Raw genomic sequence first — 19,073 nt, 5'->3', positions numbered from 1 at the left:
ACCCCCACCCCCACGCCCACCCACTCGACGAGATTGCAAAGGCGACGAGCCCTCCAACGAGTTGGCAAATTAGTGCACGCCAGCGTGTGCAGCGCCCTTCTTTCTTTTTGGGGCTCCATTCGTCGTCTTTGCAAGTGGCTGCAGTGGTCATGACGTGCGTCACGTTTGAGCTCCCCACTTGGGGGTCGTGCATCAGCTGACGATAAGTCATGAGAGACAGCAGGGGGCTCATCGGTATATGAAACCATATTTCTGGAAGGCGCTATTCTAGGTAGTTTTTCTTTTTCCCCCATCCCTCTTCTTTTTCTTCTTCGGCTGGCATTTTGCACATTTCAGTCATAGAAATAACACTTTAGATTTGTAATTATTGTTTTCTTTTTCTTTTTTTTTCTCAAATGAATCCAAACTGCTCGTATTTGAATATATGTGCCAACGTGGATTTGACATCTTGCATACGTGGGTTTTTATTCAATATAATAAGATCCGATATTCTTGTCGGGTTTTTTTTTTCGATCTTCATGTCATAATTCCAAATTCTTTCACAGCAGAAAACAAGCTCAATTGTTTTCATTTAAGTTGAACATTTTTGAATTCGTGAAAGCAACACATTTGAATTAAATGTGGGTTTTTTTCTCATTACACATCATTGTATGAATATGTCAGTTTTACGTATTCCAATATATTTTTTTCCCAATATCTCACGAAGCATAGACGATTTTTTTTTTTACATTTATTCTTTACAGGACCTGCATGACGTAACCCCCGCCTCCGGCCCCAAATAATATTTGTTTTGAATGCATCGTGCATTTTTATTTCACAATTTTAATTTCCACATATCACTTTTTCCCCTCTTTGTAATTTCAGGCATGGCACATGGAGGTGGAGTATTTCTAAACAGTAACAGTTTAATGTAGCGGAACATTACGGGGGACGGCGGAGGGTTGAAAAAAATGGGGTGTCCACATATTCATCAGATCTCCCTAAAATAGACAAACTGGGGTACTTCCATTTCAATGGTGGCCGTCGGTGCGAGCCCCCCCAAAATGTGTTGATATCAAACAAAGCAGGTCCCTGCACGTAATAAGCATCACCAAAATTATGTTCCTTGTGGCCGCAAAGTTTAGGGGTCCTGTTGTCGTATTTGGGGGCCGCCCCCCACCCCCTCCACGCAGGCTCACGCGTGAAAACCGACTCCAGCGCGCTGATTGGATTTTTATTCCTTCCTGACCTGGAAGTGCTCCGTGAGCGCGCCATCAATCTTTGGACTCGCACGACCAGAGGACAAAGCAAAGAAAACGACATGGCAGGACTTTTCAGTACAATTGTTGATTTGGCACCTGTGTTTTGATCTTATGTTTTGTTTTGATTGATCCTTTCCTGTCATTAAGGATTCAAGTATACGCATGACTTGCACACACTCACAACAAGTCTGTTGTGGCGATTGCGCGTCTCATGTTCTTGCGCAACTGTGAGTTTTAGGCTCACGAGCGTGTGAAGTTTGCCTACGTTTCCATATTTAAGGGGGAAAAAAATGCAGTCGGCCCAAATATAAACGTATTAATATTGTTAGTACTGTATTATTATTAAGACACCGATTGGTGAAAATGATGTCAATGCGCATTTATACGGACTGGCAAACAACTATTAAACGCAACCTAACAGTTTGTATATTGAGTTGTATTTTTTTTTAATTGTCATTACTATCACGCATGCTATATTATCATAACTGTGAAACTGTTAAATAAATTATTATACTGTGTGGAAAATAAAAGTACTCCAAAAAAGAAAAAGAAAGAAAGGAAACCGTCTGATTATGAATTGACCATATTCCCCATATTTTCTTTTCCAAATATGTTGTGCTCTTTGCCAAAATGAAGCTGTGCGAAATGTGAAAGCAACAACAAATAAATCCCATTATGACTTTAATTTGAAGGCAGACTTGTATGGCTGGTTTTCAGCGAAAGTGTGTCAAAATGTGACATTTTGCCCACGCATGCTGCCAGCCAGGCGGCATTCAACAACAGCGGGATTAAATATTTGACATTTTGTGTTTTGCTATTATAGTTCTACATTAACTGATGCTGTCATCACAAACGCCTTTGATTCACACGTACCCAAAACGTACAAGCTCCAAATTGTGCACAGTTCAACGTAAATTTGAGGAATTCCCCTCGAGGTTGTCTTTTAAAAGTGTACTTCATTTTTCCAAGGTTAAATATTGCTGTATCGTCATTTTAATTTGAAATATTAGATGGATATTGCAGTAATAGGATACTGGTGGCGCGGGGGGCTGGGGGGGCGGTGGGGTTTACAGGTCATACGTCTCATGCAGGCTATAGTGTAAAATACCACCAGCCTTGTATTGAAACCCTGCAAGAAACCAGTCTTCTAAAAACGTCTTAAGCTCACATAAAATGAACATTTATTAAACAAACAAGCAAAATCCTTCAAAAAAAAAATACTTATCAACATGTGAAGAATCTTTCAAATAGCATAGGACGATATACACGTTCCTTCGGTCACTAATATAATGGAACACTTTTTTAATTTTTTTTTTTGGGAGAGGGGGTTAAGTCAGTTTAGGAAACACTGTTTTGCGTGCGTGTGTGTGTGTGTGTGTGTGTGTGTGTGTGTGTGTGTGTGTGTGTGTGTGTGTGTGTGTGTGTGTGTGTGTGTGTGTGTGTGTGTGTGTTTGGTCCATAATATCCTGGCTACGGCTTGGAAATAAATTACTATATGCAAGATACACGTCCATGAAAAAAAGACATTTGAACATATGAAGCACAAAAAAAAAGAGAGCGACTTACGTGTTATTTGTGGTAACACTGTTTAGAAACATCAAGTCTTTTTGTTTGTTTGTTTGTGTTCTGTCTCCTATAAGTCCATTTTAGTGAGAATGGAATGGGAATGGGACTTTGGGACTGGATTGTGGGGGGGCTGTTTGGTGGTGAATCAGAACTTGCTGCAGTCATATACAAAAGCTCCCGAAGTGCGATAGATGGACTGGCTGGGCGGGAAGGACATCTGGCAGCTGTTATTCCCGTTCACCGGCGAGTTATTCAAGCCAATTCTCTGCGACTCGAACATTTCCCGCACCGAGTGGAAGTTCTGCTGCTGCGCGGCCGCCGCCGCCGCCGCCGCCGGATACGCGGCGCCCAGGTGGCCCAGGTCCCCGGCCTGGTTGAGGTACCATGAGGTCAGCCTGCCCTGGTGGGCGTGCGGGTGGCCCTCCTGGCCGGAGTTGAGGCCGCCGTGGCCCAGGGAGGCCGAGGTGGTGGTGGCCGAGTAGTCTGGGAGCGTCTCGTCCTGCACGGTGGTGCTGGGGGCGGCCAGGTGGCTCGCCCGCTCCCCGGCGTACAAGCTCATGGCCTGCATGTTGCAATGGTAGGTGGCGTTGGAGGTAGTGGAGATGGAGTTCTGGTTACAGGGGGAGCTGTACGCGGAGGTCGGACTCGGGGAGTAGCTGAGCGACAACGACGGGGCGATACCTGCTGTCCTTGAGGGGGGCAGCTCGGTGCCCCCTTGCGGGGACCCCCGAAGGGAGGTCATGATATTGTCCACGCTGAAGCCCTGCGCCGAGGCCTGGCCGTGGTGTTGGTGGTGATGGTGGTGGTGCTGGTGCTGCTGCTGCTGCTCCGCGGCCTCCATGCCCTGCACCATGGAGCGGTTGGACGGGATGCTGCTGTGCGGGCTCCCGCTGGACATGCTGCTGCTGTCCGGACTCTCGATCTTGGGCACGGCGCTCAAGGACGGCGAGTTGGCCTGCGGGGGTGTCACGGTGCCGTTCTCCGTCTTAATATCCTGGATCCGTACGGGCTGCGTGCCGGCCTGCTCCTGGTCCCGGGACTGCTGCTGCTGCTGCTGTCGGGGCGGCGCGTCCTTCTGCAGCCGGTCCTCTTTTTCCTTGAGCACGTCCTTCTTCTTGAAGCGCCGTCGCCTGCGCAGGAAGCTGCCGTTCTCGAACATGTTGTACGAGTCCGGGTCCAGGGTCCAATAGCTGCCCTTGCCGGGCTTCTTGTCGTCGCGCGGCACTTTGACAAAGCACTCGTTGAGAGACAAGTTGTGGCGGATGCTGTTCTGCCAACCTTGCTTGTTGTCCCGGTAGAAAGGGAACCGCTCCATGATGAACTGATAAATCCCGTTCAGGGTCACTTTTTTGTCGGGTGAGTTCTGGATGGCCATGGTGATAAGCGCGATGTAGCTGTACGGAGGCTTCACCATGTCTTTGGGCTGAGGCTGAGGGGTGTACGGTCCGTAGGCACGCGCCATGCCGGCCGGGTACTGGTCGTGCGCGGCGTGCGTGTACATGTTCATGGGCGCCGGCATGCCTGTGTATCCCCCGCCGGCCGCCGCTCGGTAGTAGCCCGGGTCGCCGCTGATGTACGGCACGACGCCCAGCGAGTTCGGGCTGGAGACGGAGTAGCGCGCCTGCATGGCTTCGGCTCCTCCAAAAAAAAACTTTGGTTCCTGTGCGCAAAAAAAAAACCCCGAATCGCGGCTCCTTTTTTTAATAATAAAAAAAGGAAGAAAAAAGAAAGCGTTGCGTGTTTTTAAGCCGTCCCCATCTCAGAGCGTTGAGAAAAGTTCTGGACTTTGGACATCCGTCACCACGCAGAACTTTTGCGCAGTTAAATTCTTTCCTCCTTTTTGCTGCCAGTGGAGCTCCTCCTCGCTCAGGGCCACCGGCGTCCAATGGGAAGTGTGGCAGCCCCCCGATAGGGAGCTGGGGGGCCAGCCCATTTCAGGCCCACGTCGAGTCACAACAACCCGATGAAGGAAGAGCGAGTTATCCTCTAAATGCGCAAATATCACTCAAATCTGTCATATGGTCGCCACAACTCATTTGTTTCTATTTGGTGGTCTCTTTAGTTTTCTTCTTTTTCATTTCAAGAAAGCAGATGGCTGCTGTTGGAGCGGTGACATCAAAGTCGCGACTGGGCTCATTAAGGGAAGGAATTAAAAGGCAAATTTGGGGCTGAGAGGTGTGAAGATTTGTTCAGGGTGGGCTTTAAAGGCAGGCTGCCAAATGGCGTTTTGTCATCAATGTTGAGACAAATGATCACTTGGGGTGAGGGTGGGGGGGGGTTCTCTTTTTAAGGAAACACTTGCATAACACACGCACACACATGCACACTAGCACGCACACAAACTCAACGTGATGCTTTTTAAGACTTCAGTGATGAGTGTGTTTCTTCAGTAACCCCGATCGGTCAAGATTTGCAATGTGTGAAAGTAATACAAAATAAAAATGAAACGATTGATCCCATCAAAAGGCTCTCGAATGCTCAGCGTGAAATCGTTCATGTGACTGTGAGGCAAAGTTACACTCCCGATATGAGTGTGTAAGCCTTTGCACGTCGTCTTTATTAAAATGTCCGCGCAGTGCTCGGACGGTTTCTCCTTACATGGACCCGGGCATGAACTTTTTCCACCGCCTCGGGGCTGTTTGCACACGCAGCCCACGATGCAGGGCCTTCGCCTTAATACCACGGCCTGCCCACCGGGCTGCCCCCCGCCCCACCGGCCACCTCCTGTACAATTGAGGCTATTCAGCGTAGTTAACCTTTTTTTGTGTTGTTTGCAATGGGACGGAAAATATGAAGGATTTTTACTGAACCATGCACAGGTTGTGTATAGGTGGTCCGACAGTCGACCGCAATCCCCCTGAAGACAATTCATTATGCATATTTATTTCACAAGTGTACAATCACAAATATGGAAATGTGGAGTAGTTGGATAGGATTTCAATGTGGCCTTGCATTGGGTTGACATTCTCTAGGTGTGAGGAATACAATCTTTAAGGCACTCACTATATTAATTTGAAAAGGGGCAAGAGGAACTAAAGTAATTACTTTGAATGTGGCTCCCTCTAGTGTATAGAAAGGGTACAGCAGAACAAAAGTTGCACAAGCCAGCAATTGGTTCCATACAGTGTCGCGCCGCTCTCTGCTTGGTTGGGGGACTTCTGGGACTTGTAAACGCTGACTTCAGAGTGCACGTTGAGTCACTTTTCTGGCTATAAGAGTCACGAAATATGTCACACGCATTCATTGCTAAAATATATTGGAGAGTGTTGAATGTCAGCATGTGTTGTACCCGTGTAGTAAAACACATTTATAAGCAATAGAAAGACAAACAGAAGTGTCTCTTGAGTGAGCACTCGTGCCAACTGCCTCCAGTGGGTTGGCAGTTCATGTGAGCGTGGTCAATGGAGGCATGGAACGCTTTTCCCCTCCCTGCGCATGTACATGGTTTGAACAGGAAATATTCAGAGTTGGCTATTTTAATCATGAAATCATCATAAATATTGGATTGAAAAAGAAAATCAATGTCAAGCACGGACCATGGAACTGAAACATCTTTTAATGGGATCATACGTTATTTTTCTTCCTCTTCACTTGCAGTGAAAAGATAACAGGGGGCGGCACTGCCTCGCTTGCCTTCTGTGACTGCACGCTCGTGTTGCATGTATGTACATTTGTATACGATATTTTAATATTTGGCATTAAGGTGGTATTTGGGGTAGTTTTTTTAGGTACTATTTGGTACAAAATATACATATAAAAAAAACAGAACCACTACTGTGGATGAATTAAAATAGTTTTTCGGTTTTTGTGTTTTGTGGGTTTTTTTCCCCCTCAAAAATTAATTTAAAAAAATACAGAAATATTGGCACCCGTATTTTGGAAAAACGCATTGTTTCATGTTGATGCACGAGAGAGAAGGTTTCCTTGCCTGCCCAACAAAGCGCTGACATGTCTCATAGGCTTCGTACACGCCCACTCAAACAAGGTGCGTGATTGGTACCCGGCGCGACATCAACCAATGAGAGCACAAATGGAGTTATCCCCGTGAGCTGATTGACTGAGTATCACCGCCAGTCTGTTGACTGTCTCGTACTGTATCCTAGGGTTGTGTTCACGATAACTTATTTTGTTTAAGCAATAACTTGTTTTTAATGACTTAAGCTGCGCTCCACCCCCTTGCCTCCGCCAAAACAATGCATCCCAGCTGTGTGGGAGCATGCTTGTCCCTCCACGGAGATGGCACCATCAACAGGGATACATTGCTTTAACGGCAGCGGCGGGGAGTTGGTTTCGCACCCTTGACCAGATAGCCTTATTTTGAAGGTCTCTCAACCCAGTCAGCTGATTTTTAGACACATCACAAGGAAGCCATGACACTGACTGCTCAGGTGAAGGTGGAAGAGACAGCTGAAACTGTCAGCTCGGTCAGAGTTTTTTTTCCTTTAAAAAACATTGTCTGATTAAAAAAAAAGAAACCTTAAACATATTTCAACGAATAAGAAGACAAGATGAACTTCATAGCGCTGCCCATCACCATGTTTTTCCTCCGACTTTCCTCAGCTACACCGTCAGCGCCTCCACCTTACAAGTCAAGCGAGAGTCGCCTTCGATGCCACCAACACAAGCCTCTTCACCTCTCTTAGAACGTAATGTTGATTAATGTTAATTACTACATAAGGTTTTCGAATTAAAGATTGAAGTAAATACCCATACCGCTATAATCTTTGTCGAAAATATGTAAAGTATAAATACCGTTTACATATTTTAAACATGCACCTACCTATCATGTTTCTTGCTTACATCAATGATCAGCCAGGCAATGACATTTAACCGGTCTGTTGTCAACTGCTTGTAGTCTCAAACATTGACCAACAGATGGTGCTAACATACTGTGGAACAGCTGTCAAATATCAAATTCCTCGGGTGGGAGGGTCCGGCACCAATTAACCGCGAAAAAGGAGGGATAACTGTTCTACATATCTACAGTGTGTATGAATGAGGTGAAACATTTGTAAGCAGAATAAAACTATCGCACATTCAAACTTGATTGGAATTAAAAACATTTTTAAATGACCTACAAATTATATCATTTCAAATATTCGATCAATGAGTGCATATTTAGAGGCCCTTCTATCTTTTTACGCACTGATGAGACAATGCTGCTAAATAGTGGTCATTTTGAGTACTACTACAGTTAGTGTTTTGAATGTCAAGGTGGGAGTCTTTTCTCCGTGAAGCTATTCAGCAGCAGATGAACAAAGAGAAGGTTCTGGCAGGTTCTTACCTCTTGACTGACCGCTCATCCTTCCATTATGTATCACATCGGCCAATGAACTCGCAAAGCAAGCAGTAGGAAACCTTCGATGTCAGTCAGGCCTCCAAAGCCTCCTAGAAGGAGTGCAAGTAATAATTCAGTGTAGTTTCAATGTATAAAGCAGCCATTTAATTGCATAGATGAGATAGACATGGACAAATGTTGAGACCTGAAATGAATAGATAAAGATCAGTTCAATGAAACACACACACACACACACACACACACACACACACACACACACACAAAAATGGTAAACTGGTAAAAGTCTGGCTTTTTTTGCGGTTGAACATATTTGTCTTTTTTATTATTATTATTTCAAATGGCCTGGACAAAAATGATGCTGGGGTACACAATACTCAATACTATGGATAAAAATAAGTCCACACACCTTTGTTGAAGTGCTATAAAAAAGTAAGACGAATAAAACATTTCTAAACAGTTACCACCACCCAAAAAAAATGAAAATTGACAACTGAGATCATGGGGTTGATTAAGTTTGCACACCCTCTTAATATTGTCATGTGGCTTTGTTCAAAATTAACTAATCACATTAAAAATCAACTGAAAAAAATGTTAATGTTTTATATATATATATATATATATAAATGTACACATTTGTTTAACCTACAGCACAATTTATTAAATATAATCACTCAACAAATGAATGTGTGTGTGAGTGTGAGTGAATGATCATGCAGTTAAGCACAAAATGAGTCATATCCTGGCCAAAATATTTGGAAAACACCAGGAATTTATATGAAATGCTTGAAATTTTCGGACTTTTTATATATTGAGAACTGACGGAAATATGCATCTCTCTGTTTTATCCAAAATGCAGCCAAAAACTCTTTCCAGTTGTCATTTCAGGCTCAAAATTTGATGACAAATAACATTCACTGTGACTTGAATGCGGATGCACTGGCACCTAAGTTGAAAAAAAAAAGTGCTGAATGCAATAATGGGCTGCCCCAATATGTCAAAATGGGAACTGAACCTCGATTTAACCCTTTCATGATGCACCAATAATAACCTGTAACCTGATAACATGATAGACTGTCCATTATAGTTACCGCTGTCCCTGAAAGGGGTATATACAGCCAGCCCGCGCCCACCTCCACACACACACACATTTTATATATATATATATATAGAGAGAGAGAGAGAGAGAGAGAGAGAGAGAGAGAGAGAGAGAGAGAGAGAGAGAGAGAGAGAGAGAGAAACATGCTAAGTTGATGACTTTCTTCTTCTTCATGGTTATGATTTGGGGTGAACCATGAATCTATGTACCCAATTTGTCATCATGGAAAGGACATGTGATTTATGATTGCTTGCATTAAATACACACTAGAGGGCAGCATTGACAAAACTGAGTGGCCAAGGAAAGCGCAACTTGGACTTACTTTTAAAAACCTAAAAAGGTAAAATTCCTGAAAGACAAAAGGAAATTATCGAGTTCTCCTCTTGAAAAAAAATAAATAAATAATGCAAACGGCATGTAGAGTGAATTGTTGAATGACGTATTGTTCACGTCGCGCAAGTAAAATTAGGAGACCACAACCAATCACACAATACAAGTTGGCTACAGGATTGTACAACCAATAATAATAATAAAGTAGAAGAAAATTAAGTTCTAATACCCTTTAAATGTTGTCTATAATAATAATACCGACAAACAGTTTAGATAAAACATTCCTTTAATGATTATTTTCAGCAATATTAAGTGCAAGGAGTAACAAATGTACAAGTGCGTCTCAATAATTGGAGATGGTATCAAAGTTGATTGTTTCACCAGTTCAATTCAACAACATAAACTTCGTTCGTTTGACAGATCCATCAGTCAAAAGAGGGGATGATACTTTTCATAATTGCGTACGAATTAAAAATCATTTTCAGTTGTAATTTCCTGAGATGGTGTATTTGTGGTTTTCATGAACGAAATTATTCAAATTTGAAATTATGATTTTTTTTTCACGCTCGGAGTTTCTCCTTTAAACGAGTTTCACGTTTTGAAGTGAACCACTGACGTTTACGACAGGAATGACAATGCTCTACTTTTGTTTTTCTTTCTGCACGTGCACCATCAGGTGTGCTGCCATCACATTGCCAAGAAAATGTCATACGGCCACTTAGAAAACGTTGATGTTGGATTGCAAAAACACCTTCGAGGGATCTTATTTACTTCGGTTTGGGGCGGGGGGGGGGGGGGGGGGATGGGCGTTCGGCTCCAAATGTCCCTCTTTACATGATACAAGGCTTGACGTCCTGATAGGCGCTCTGGTGATGGTGCAGCTGATGAGGAGGATGATGGTGGTGATGATGATGTGGATGATGATGATGATAATAAGACGCCCCGGTGCCCGAATGCAGAGGGGACATCCCGTTGAGGCTGAGAACCAAATCCTTTCTCTCGCACACTGCACCGGAGTGGCTGGAGTACCGAGACAGTCCAGCTGCAAACAAACACGACAAAGCAGCAAATTGATGAAAAAAGATAACAAAACTGGCATAATTTAGAACTCAATTACTCAAAATTATTATACGATTCAGTGAATAAAATATACACCAAGTCCATCGTTAATTAATATGCGGCTGCGTGGTTTACGTGTTATTTAGGATTTAATTTGAAACCTAGTTTGAAAGATTTTTTTTGGGGGGGGGGGGGGGGGATATGAACGTGGCGCCTTTTGTTTGCGTCTTTCAATAACATGGCAATATTACTATACCGAAGAAGTTACAAGACACGAAATGCTCATTTAAATGCAACACTAAATCAAAATTGCGAAACGTGAAATCGGGTCATGTTCGATGTGGTTGCGTAGGTTATTTAGTTTTGCAAGCGTGTATGTTATCGACATTTTCACGTCTGCAGGTATTACACTCTCACCCGCTGGGTCATACATAACCACATTTTGATTTTTAAAAATGGACCGATTTCATCTTGGATTAATCTGACTCTACTTTAGGTTGTTTTGATTAAAAAAAAATTAAAATTTGAAGAAAAAATGTTTTTGTACTCAACATCCCACAATGTTATATCAAAGTCACCCAAGTAGCCCGTCAGGTCTTTTTTTTTTTATTATTTTTGACACAGCAATTTTAAGGGGATCCATATTAAATATATTTTTAAAACATCATTTATGTGTTTGTTAGTCACTTACTTATGCCTGGCGAGAATGGTGTACATTTAAAGGTGATTTCGATTTTTTTTCACGCAAACGCCTACAAGAATAGATTTAAATGGAAAAACGAGGGTTAAATAACGGCAACCGCCTGCCCAAAAACGAATAAATTAATCATTTTCGGTAAAATGGTCACAAAAAAGGTAAATCATGGTAAAAAAAAAAAAAAAAAAAAGACCGGTTGAAACGGAGTTTGCATTAATTGCCTTTTAAAGCCCAAACACCTGCAATAAATAAAATTTTAGACTGGTGTAATTCATTTCGCAACTATAAACGGTTATTTTACCCAAACATCACACCATAATGGTCACGAGATCATAATTTGTGTTTCATGTTTCTAATAGCTCCGCGTGTGTGTGTGTGTGTGTGTATTTGGAGGGGGTGGGGGTGGGGGGTAATAAATAAGAATGATGGAGTACGGTCACAAAATCGGAGCTTGCGTCGCTTACCTGGAATGTCGGCCGAATCTCGTGCGTTATGATGCAGATAACTTTGATCCAGAGAATAGGACGCCATCCCGTGCGTGTGCAGACCGCCGGTACCGTTACTGGAGGCCACGGTCTGTTGTTTAAGATAAGGGGGGACCGCAGACGAACTCCAGTGGGGGGCCGCGTTGCCGTAAGGGGTTTGACAGTCCATGGAACCCACCACGGCCGGCGAGGACTGCAGCGAGCTGCCGCCGCTGTCCGTGCAGATGTAGTCCGCGTTGGGGGTCGCGGCCATGTACGGCGAGCCGGAGCCGGGGGACACGTGATGCCCCCCTGCCACCCCATCAAACCCACCGTGAGACATCGAATTGAAGTCTAAATTGTAGCCGTTGTGACACACTAACGGCCCCGCGGCGGTTTGGAAGTCGAACCCGATGCCGTTCATCATCCTGTACATGGGTTTCAACGTTTGGCATTTTCGACGGAAGCCGCGAGGTCTGCGTCGGAAGGATCCCTCCTCGAACATGAACTCGCTACCGGGGTCGATGGTCCAGTAGTGGCCCTTGCCGGGCCTGCCGAGGCCCTTGGGCAGCTTGATGAAACACTCGTTGAGCGACAGGTTGTGTCGGACCGAATTCTTCCATCCCTGGTAGGAGCCTCGGAAGAAGGTGAACCGCGCCTGCAGAAACTGGTAGATTTCGCTCAGAGTGAGGCGCTTGCTGGGTGAGCTCTGGATGGCCATGACGATGAGGGCGATGTACGAGTAGGGGGGCTTCTCCGGGCGCCTCAATCCCGAGTTGCCACGCTTGGCTTTAGCCGCTGCGTCGTGCGTAGTGGACGGCGGCATGGAGCGCACCACGCTCGGGTCCAAATGTCCGTGGGGGCTCTTGGTCGTCATGGTCACAATGTAAAACAAATCGATTAAGGGGGGGAAAAAAATCACCCTAGCTCAATTAGAAACATTGAAAAATGGCGTCTGAGGCATGAGAACCTCGAGCCTCGCCTCCTCTTCCTCGCCTCGGTCCATTGCAAAGACCAGCAAAGCCCGTGGATTTTGCTCCAACACCCACTCGACCACCTATCACTTCTCCAAATCTGCCTCTGCCCCTCTAACCCTTCGCAAGCCCTCCAAGAAATCCTCTGCAATTCAACTCCCTCCCATCTGGACATAATCCAGACTAGAAGCCGGACACAAGACTGTGGAGTGGAAGACCCCCCCCCCCCAACACACACACACTCCCTCTCCTCCATTCCCCCAGCCCCTTCACTTGTAGGAGCACAAGTGGACGCTAAACACATTTTTAAACAAGATACTCTGACCTTGCACGCAGATCTCAGCTTTTGGCTCAAATGAGATGTGCAGCTCCATAGTAGTGCTCTTTTGTTTTGGATCTCAACCAATTAGAAAGTGTTTTCCAACACACACACACGCACGCACGCACGCACGCACGCACGCACACACACACACACACACACACACACACACACACACACACACACACACACATACTTTCCCCACCCTTGAAATAAATATGCATTCAAGTGTACTGAAATGGTGATTCCCTAAATTTGTTAAAATAATTCAGAGCTTTGTATTGGGGTGCATTTGTTTGTTAGTTAGCAGGCTATTTCCCGTTTAATGGAGGATGAAGAACAGACAGCGGGTGTCAACATAGTCAGGCGGTTGAACATTTACAGCAGAATCATATTGACTCACATCGTTGGAAAATTTATAATGCACCATTCCATGTTACGGTTTTATGGTCATTGGCTTTGCATTCATTTGTCAGTGTCCTTCATGCTTTATGAGTTAAACAGACTGATGCAAAAAAGATATGGGCACGCAATTACTTTTGAAAATATACTTTACATTTTTTTATAAAGTATTTGCAAAAGTAATATTGCCTAATGATGCACAATAACTAAGTAATATGTAGTATAAAATGAATAGTACATCAAGGTTGGGCAACTTAAGTGCGGACTTGGCCAAAAACTTTCATCACTGCTACTGAGGGGCCTCGAAAGAGCACGCAGTTCTTAACCCGATGTATGACAAAAATGGCACTGTAAATACAGACAAAATATTTGTTCCGTTTATTTGTGATCATACACTTTTCAATGCATATATAAAAGATCCACTACTCAAAGCAAACAAAGGGTTTAAAGCAAACAACCAGATACCGTGACTTTATTTTTCCACTTTAAAGGGCTGTCTTGCACAAAACATACCATTCAAGGGCAGCACAAAACTGCTCAACAGCAAACCAACCTTAGGAACTCATTTGGCTGGCAACCAGTTGATGTCGGTATGATGTCAGCTGGAAGAGGTTCCAGCGTTCCAGCATGAGGAGAAACCCGTTTGGGAAATTGATGGGGGTGGGGGTGGGGGGGGGGTTCTTCTATGCGTACATCAGTGGCCATTTTATTAGCATCATCATTCCTTACGTTAATATGCATTGAGGAGCAATTTCAGGGACCTTTCACACAACAGGCAAGGAATAGAATTAATTGGATTCATGTTGATGTGCGCTATTTCTGTAGCTAATGGCACCTACAAGTTATTACAAGGACCATCAAGTGCAATTAAGTGTTACTCAACTTTGCCATGGAAACAAATAAAACAAACAACTTATCATTTTTATGTCAAGTCATTGTAATGAATTAAGACAGTTAAGTGCCCTGGCATAGGTGAATAAATCATTTAGAGCCTACGCAGGCAGAACTTATCTTTGGGGTCAATTTGACCCTATATGTTTAATGTCTCAAAACACTTTTTTTGGTTCACATTTCATGATTTTTCTTCATGCGGACAGCTCAGTAGTCATTCGTTCATAAAATTAACATGTTTTCAAACCTGTGCACATTGTACACGTCAGTGATATTTGTGTCCAATTGGAGCCTGGGCTGTTTTAGTTCCGTAAAACAGATCAGAAAGATAAACATTCTGTTTCGGAAGTTATCGATACCTTCCAAGGTTTTTTTTTTTTTCTTCAAAAAGATTTAGGGCCCTACAATGGAACGATAACAGTGCCACAACCACTAATAGCTCAGAAGTGACCAATCATTCAATCAAAGCCCACACATATACACATCTTTAATTTTTTTTTTTCATAATTTAAATGACAACATGAGAAGGTTTATAAAATGTAACAAAAATGCTCAAGCAAGTCAAGAAATTATGACCAAATAATATGTACTGGAATTACAAAATAAACTGTGTGTGTGTATGTGTGTGTGTGGGGGGGGGGGCACACGAAAATCATCAATTAGGCAGAAGATCGACTATTGTTTGGTCAATTGCTTTCAGTCCATCACCTCACCAGTGCATATGATTTAGGTTTGGTGAGGAAGGCATATGAGCATGGGTCCCAAAATGTGATTCTCGTGAGCGATCATCAAAGGCACCATGAGAAATTATCCAATTTGTAGTTTTTCAAAAATTGCATTTATTAATTTACAATAAACGTCCTTGTGTTTCCATGCTTGGGCCGTATGTCAGGTAAAACAATTCAATGATTTTCCACTAGATGGCAGAAAGCACAATTAACCTGTTGCCATTCAACACAACAGAACAATTGCGTTTTTAAACAGGCCAGCTTTCACATTGAATCAATAAATATGAGTTCATTTGGACAAGCTCGCCATGACTTCAGTTTATACTTTTTCCCCCCTCATGTAAAATATGCGCTCAGTAAACTTTGGGAAACACTGCGACCGACCGATGGAGGGTTCAAAGTTTGTTGGAGAAGCCGGCAAGTTGGCGCATGCGCAGCTCCAAGGTTGGCGAGGCCACTCGGGAGCACGTAAAGCGGCGACACAGGTGGATCGAAACGCGGCATCATGACGACGGCGTAGCCTTGGACGTGGTTCGAGTCCCGTCTGAACGGCGTGCTGAGGATGTTGTCTATCGTGAAGGAACTCGAGAACTTTTTCGCCGCGATCGGCGGCGCGTCCTCGCAGCTGCTTTTCTCCTCCTCCTCCTTCTGTTTGCCGAGGCGGATGCTGATGCGCTTTCGCCTGCGCCTGAACACGCCGTCGGCGAACGTGTACTCGCTGTGCGGGTTGAGCATCCAGAAGTTGTCCTTCCCCCACGGCCGGGACGGGTCCCGGAGCACCTTGTGGAAACAGTCGTTGAGCGACAGGTTGTGGCGCACAGAGTTCCTCCAGCCCGTGTAGGTGCCGCGGAAGAAGGGAAACTTGTTCATGAGATATTCGTTGATTTCGGCCAAGGTCAGGCGTCCGTGCGGCGAGTCCCGGATGGCCATGGCGATGAGGGCGATGTACGAGAACGGCGGTTTGGGTCTGCGCATGTACGGCTTCGATTTGCCGGCGAGGGGACTGTGCGCCGCGCAGTCCCCATCCGAGCCCAACTCCTCGCACTCCCTCGGCTCTGGCGGCCTGGCGGTGGTCTCGAGGAAGTTCAGGCTGTGGTGTTTCCCGCACACGACCCCAAGCTTCATTTTTTTACCCCACCTGAGCCAATGGCGTCTCGAAGTTCCCGTGCGTAAAAATGTGCCAATTGCTTCCAGTGGCTGTACCTTTGCGATGTACGTTCTCACCTTCAACCTGTTTGAGCAACACTTTATAGTTTACCTCGGGGACAACCCAAAAGGGCGGGGCTTGTGATTCCTTGTAACGGCGTTTCCCATCCTTTGAGTCAAGGCACATTTTTACATGAGAAAAAAAAATTCCACGGAACAACAGCAGACAAAATGTCAGAAAAACTACATGTCACGTCTGGCGTTCAGTGGAAGAGCATTCATTCTCTTACCTGTCACAATACATCACAGGCGCTGATAAATCAAAGTTACTTGTAATTAAATCTTCAGACCAATGAAGCAAAATTGGACAATTTCCCACAGCACACCTGATGGTCTCTTACAGCACGCTAATGTGTCACTGCCTTCAATGTTTTGTACATTACTGTACACTGTAGTATACTTTTGATCTCCAGAAACCCCATAGAATGCAGGGCTTTTGCTAGGGCTACACAAGAGGGGCTATGGCCCCCCACACACTCCACCACCCCAAAAAAGAGCAAAACAAAAAAAAAACGATGCAAAAGCCGATTGCTTATTAACTAGAATCACATGACATGTGCAACAAATAATGGATGGAAAATAAACACAACCCAGTTAAAACATCAAAAATTAAATAAATGAAGCCCAAGGCCATTGCCGGTGTCGTATGACTTCTTGCTGAATCTCAACATACATAATGCCAGTGGAACCACACCTGTGGAAATATGATGTGCTATTACACTCTTTTTGCCCATATCCGCACTTGAATCTCCACTTGTTGAGCCTACGCGGCCTTCCTGTAGGTCCAATCTCCTTCTGCGCTCAGTGCCATTACATCATCATCGTCCAACAACAAGAAACTTTGAGTGATGCATTTCTCTTCCTAATTTAACCACCTTGACTTGCAAAGCAACCATGAGTCGCAAATCTGGAATAGGTGGAGAACACAGTAGTAGAGGGAGCGAGGCCTTGGCTAATTTTTACTTGTCTCGTAACTACGTCGCAGTCGCAAACTCTTCTCATGATTTATTTATCCGTTGTTACACAAACACTCAACACAACCAGTTGCTCCGCTCTCTGTCCGGCAACACCGCGAGTTTCTCAAAGCTTGCTAATTGGCTATTGTTACGTTGGACGGCACAATCACTCAAACCTCAATTTTGACCACACACAAAAGGATTTCCAAGCGTAAACAGTGAATGGGTTTAACATTTGCGATTGTCCGCCCCAACTATTATCCAAGGAGATTAGGTAATCGTTCCTAACACACCCTGTAGCGCAAGAGAACCGGTCAGGATAATCTTATCGAGGTATGTGATGATCAGGCCTCTGCTGACTTGCACGTTTGTATTGCTGCAGTGTACCGAGAACTCTTTCAAAAACGTTGGGCTCCCCATTTCACGATATACTGTATAGCAACACCACGGCATTCTATGACAACGATAACTTAAATGGAGTCTTCTCATTCTTGTAAATTCAAATGTGTTATCGCAGTGGTTTTCACACTGAGGTTCCCAGACTCCTGTGGGGTCCACAAGCCGGACCTTGGGGGTCCGCAATCAACTATTATGCTGTATTTTTTTTTTTTTTGTAAGTGCATACTTCCAAAAAACGGCATGCCAATAAAAAAAAAAACATTCACATCCATTTCAACGACAACAAAATCATATTTTTTTTAGAGCGAATACAGGCATATTTTCCATAATAAAAAACATATTATAAGACTATGGTTGTATTTTTGAGATCCACTCAAAATGTTTTTCGTCCCTCCTTTAAGATTATGACTGTGTTCCCACAAGATGACACCCCCCCCCGCAAAAAATTTAATTGCAACTTTTTTTTTTCTTGAAAATAGGCAACTTTTAATTCTACTGGCATAAACGGGTACACAGGTTTAAACAAACATGATCAACCGGAGTGAAAAATTCTGTCCTTTAACTCCACGTGGGAGAGGGTGGGGGGGGGGGATATCAGTCTGGAGTAGCTTGCACGCACTTGTGGCTCCTCTTGTAACAAAGTGTTGATTTGTTTTTTCTGATTACAGTTTCCTGTCTGGCTTTCGCTCAAGATCCAAGTGTCATTTTGACAGGCATTATGCAAATAATTAAAGAAAGAAAAAAAAATCTTCCTCACTGCCAGCTAAAGGGCTGCAGAAAACAGGACCAAAACGACTTGATTACCATCAGCCATTAAAGTAATCGCTCAACCGAGATGTCTGCACATTTGAAAGTAGTATTCAGATATAATTTAATTGTGGGTTTGGAAGCTTGGAAGGACATGAATTATGGAAACGCCTGTACCTTGACTCTACAAACATTTTAATAGGCAAAGCCACAAACTAGATCCCCGTTTTGAGCATGGACATCATCCACAAATGCAAAAATACTTTTTAAGCATTGGCGATGTGCCGTCAGCTGAATAACCATGTTAAGCAATTCTGGGACGTCGAAATGTAAAACACACCCCAATAATCATCGATGAACTCTCAGACAGTCGCGCAAGTTCAAGCTGCGTTTGCCGCACTCGACTTGAATGCAGTCATCCAGCCTTGCAAGGCGACTGATCTCGGCCGTGACTCAGGCGGCCTCACAAAACGCAATTTTGAAAATCAGCTCTCCCTTGGATGTGCTGCGGCTGTTTAAGGTGCAAAATACTTGAGTCCTGCAGCGGTGGCTTGAAGGGCAAGTTCAAAGTTGGTATTTGCTCGGTGACGTGTTTTTTGCGTAAAAAAAAAAAAAAAACAAAAAAAAACAAAAAAGGCCCTAAAACTAAACCCGCCGATAATTCAGAAATGTGACAGCTTTCACTAATTTCCCAAGTGG

At 44.1% G+C, this 19,073-nt stretch overlaps 3 protein-coding genes across 3 annotated transcripts; all 3 read right to left on the bottom strand.

The window, feature by feature from the left end:
- Positions 1 to 2,399: 2,399 nt before the first annotated feature.
- foxc1a (forkhead box C1a) lies at positions 2,400 to 4,641 on the bottom strand. Its single transcript, XM_019878794.1, has one exon. The coding sequence runs from the start codon at positions 4,432 to 4,434 to the stop codon at positions 2,953 to 2,955; it is 1,482 nt and encodes a 493-aa protein (XP_019734353.1). The 5' UTR covers positions 4,435 to 4,641; the 3' UTR covers positions 2,400 to 2,952.
- Positions 4,642 to 9,806: 5,165 nt separating this feature from the next.
- Positions 9,807 to 12,913, bottom strand: foxf2a (forkhead box F2a). Its single transcript, XM_019878819.1, has 2 exons — positions 11,753 to 12,913; positions 9,807 to 10,574 (listed from the first exon to the last, which is right to left on the bottom strand). The coding sequence occupies exons 1-2, from the start codon at positions 12,627 to 12,629 to the stop codon at positions 10,363 to 10,365; spliced, it is 1,089 nt and encodes a 362-aa protein (XP_019734378.1). The 5' UTR covers positions 12,630 to 12,913; the 3' UTR covers positions 9,807 to 10,362.
- Positions 12,914 to 14,813: 1,900 nt separating this feature from the next.
- foxq1a (forkhead box Q1a) lies at positions 14,814 to 16,289 on the bottom strand. Its single transcript, XM_019878795.1, has one exon. It carries the CDS (start codon positions 16,189 to 16,191, stop codon positions 15,403 to 15,405), a length of 789 nt encoding a protein of 262 aa, XP_019734354.1. The 5' UTR covers positions 16,192 to 16,289; the 3' UTR covers positions 14,814 to 15,402.
- Positions 16,290 to 19,073: the final 2,784 nt, after the last annotated feature.

The sequence above is a fragment of the Hippocampus comes genome, unplaced genomic scaffold, assembly GCF_001891065.2.
Source record: "Hippocampus comes isolate QL1 unplaced genomic scaffold, H_comes_QL1_v1.1 scaffold85, whole genome shotgun sequence".
NCBI classification, from domain to species: domain Eukaryota; kingdom Metazoa; phylum Chordata; class Actinopteri; order Syngnathiformes; family Syngnathidae; genus Hippocampus; species Hippocampus comes.
The sequence above is the reverse complement of the archived record's forward strand: the minus strand, read 5'-3'. Positions and strand labels throughout refer to the sequence as shown.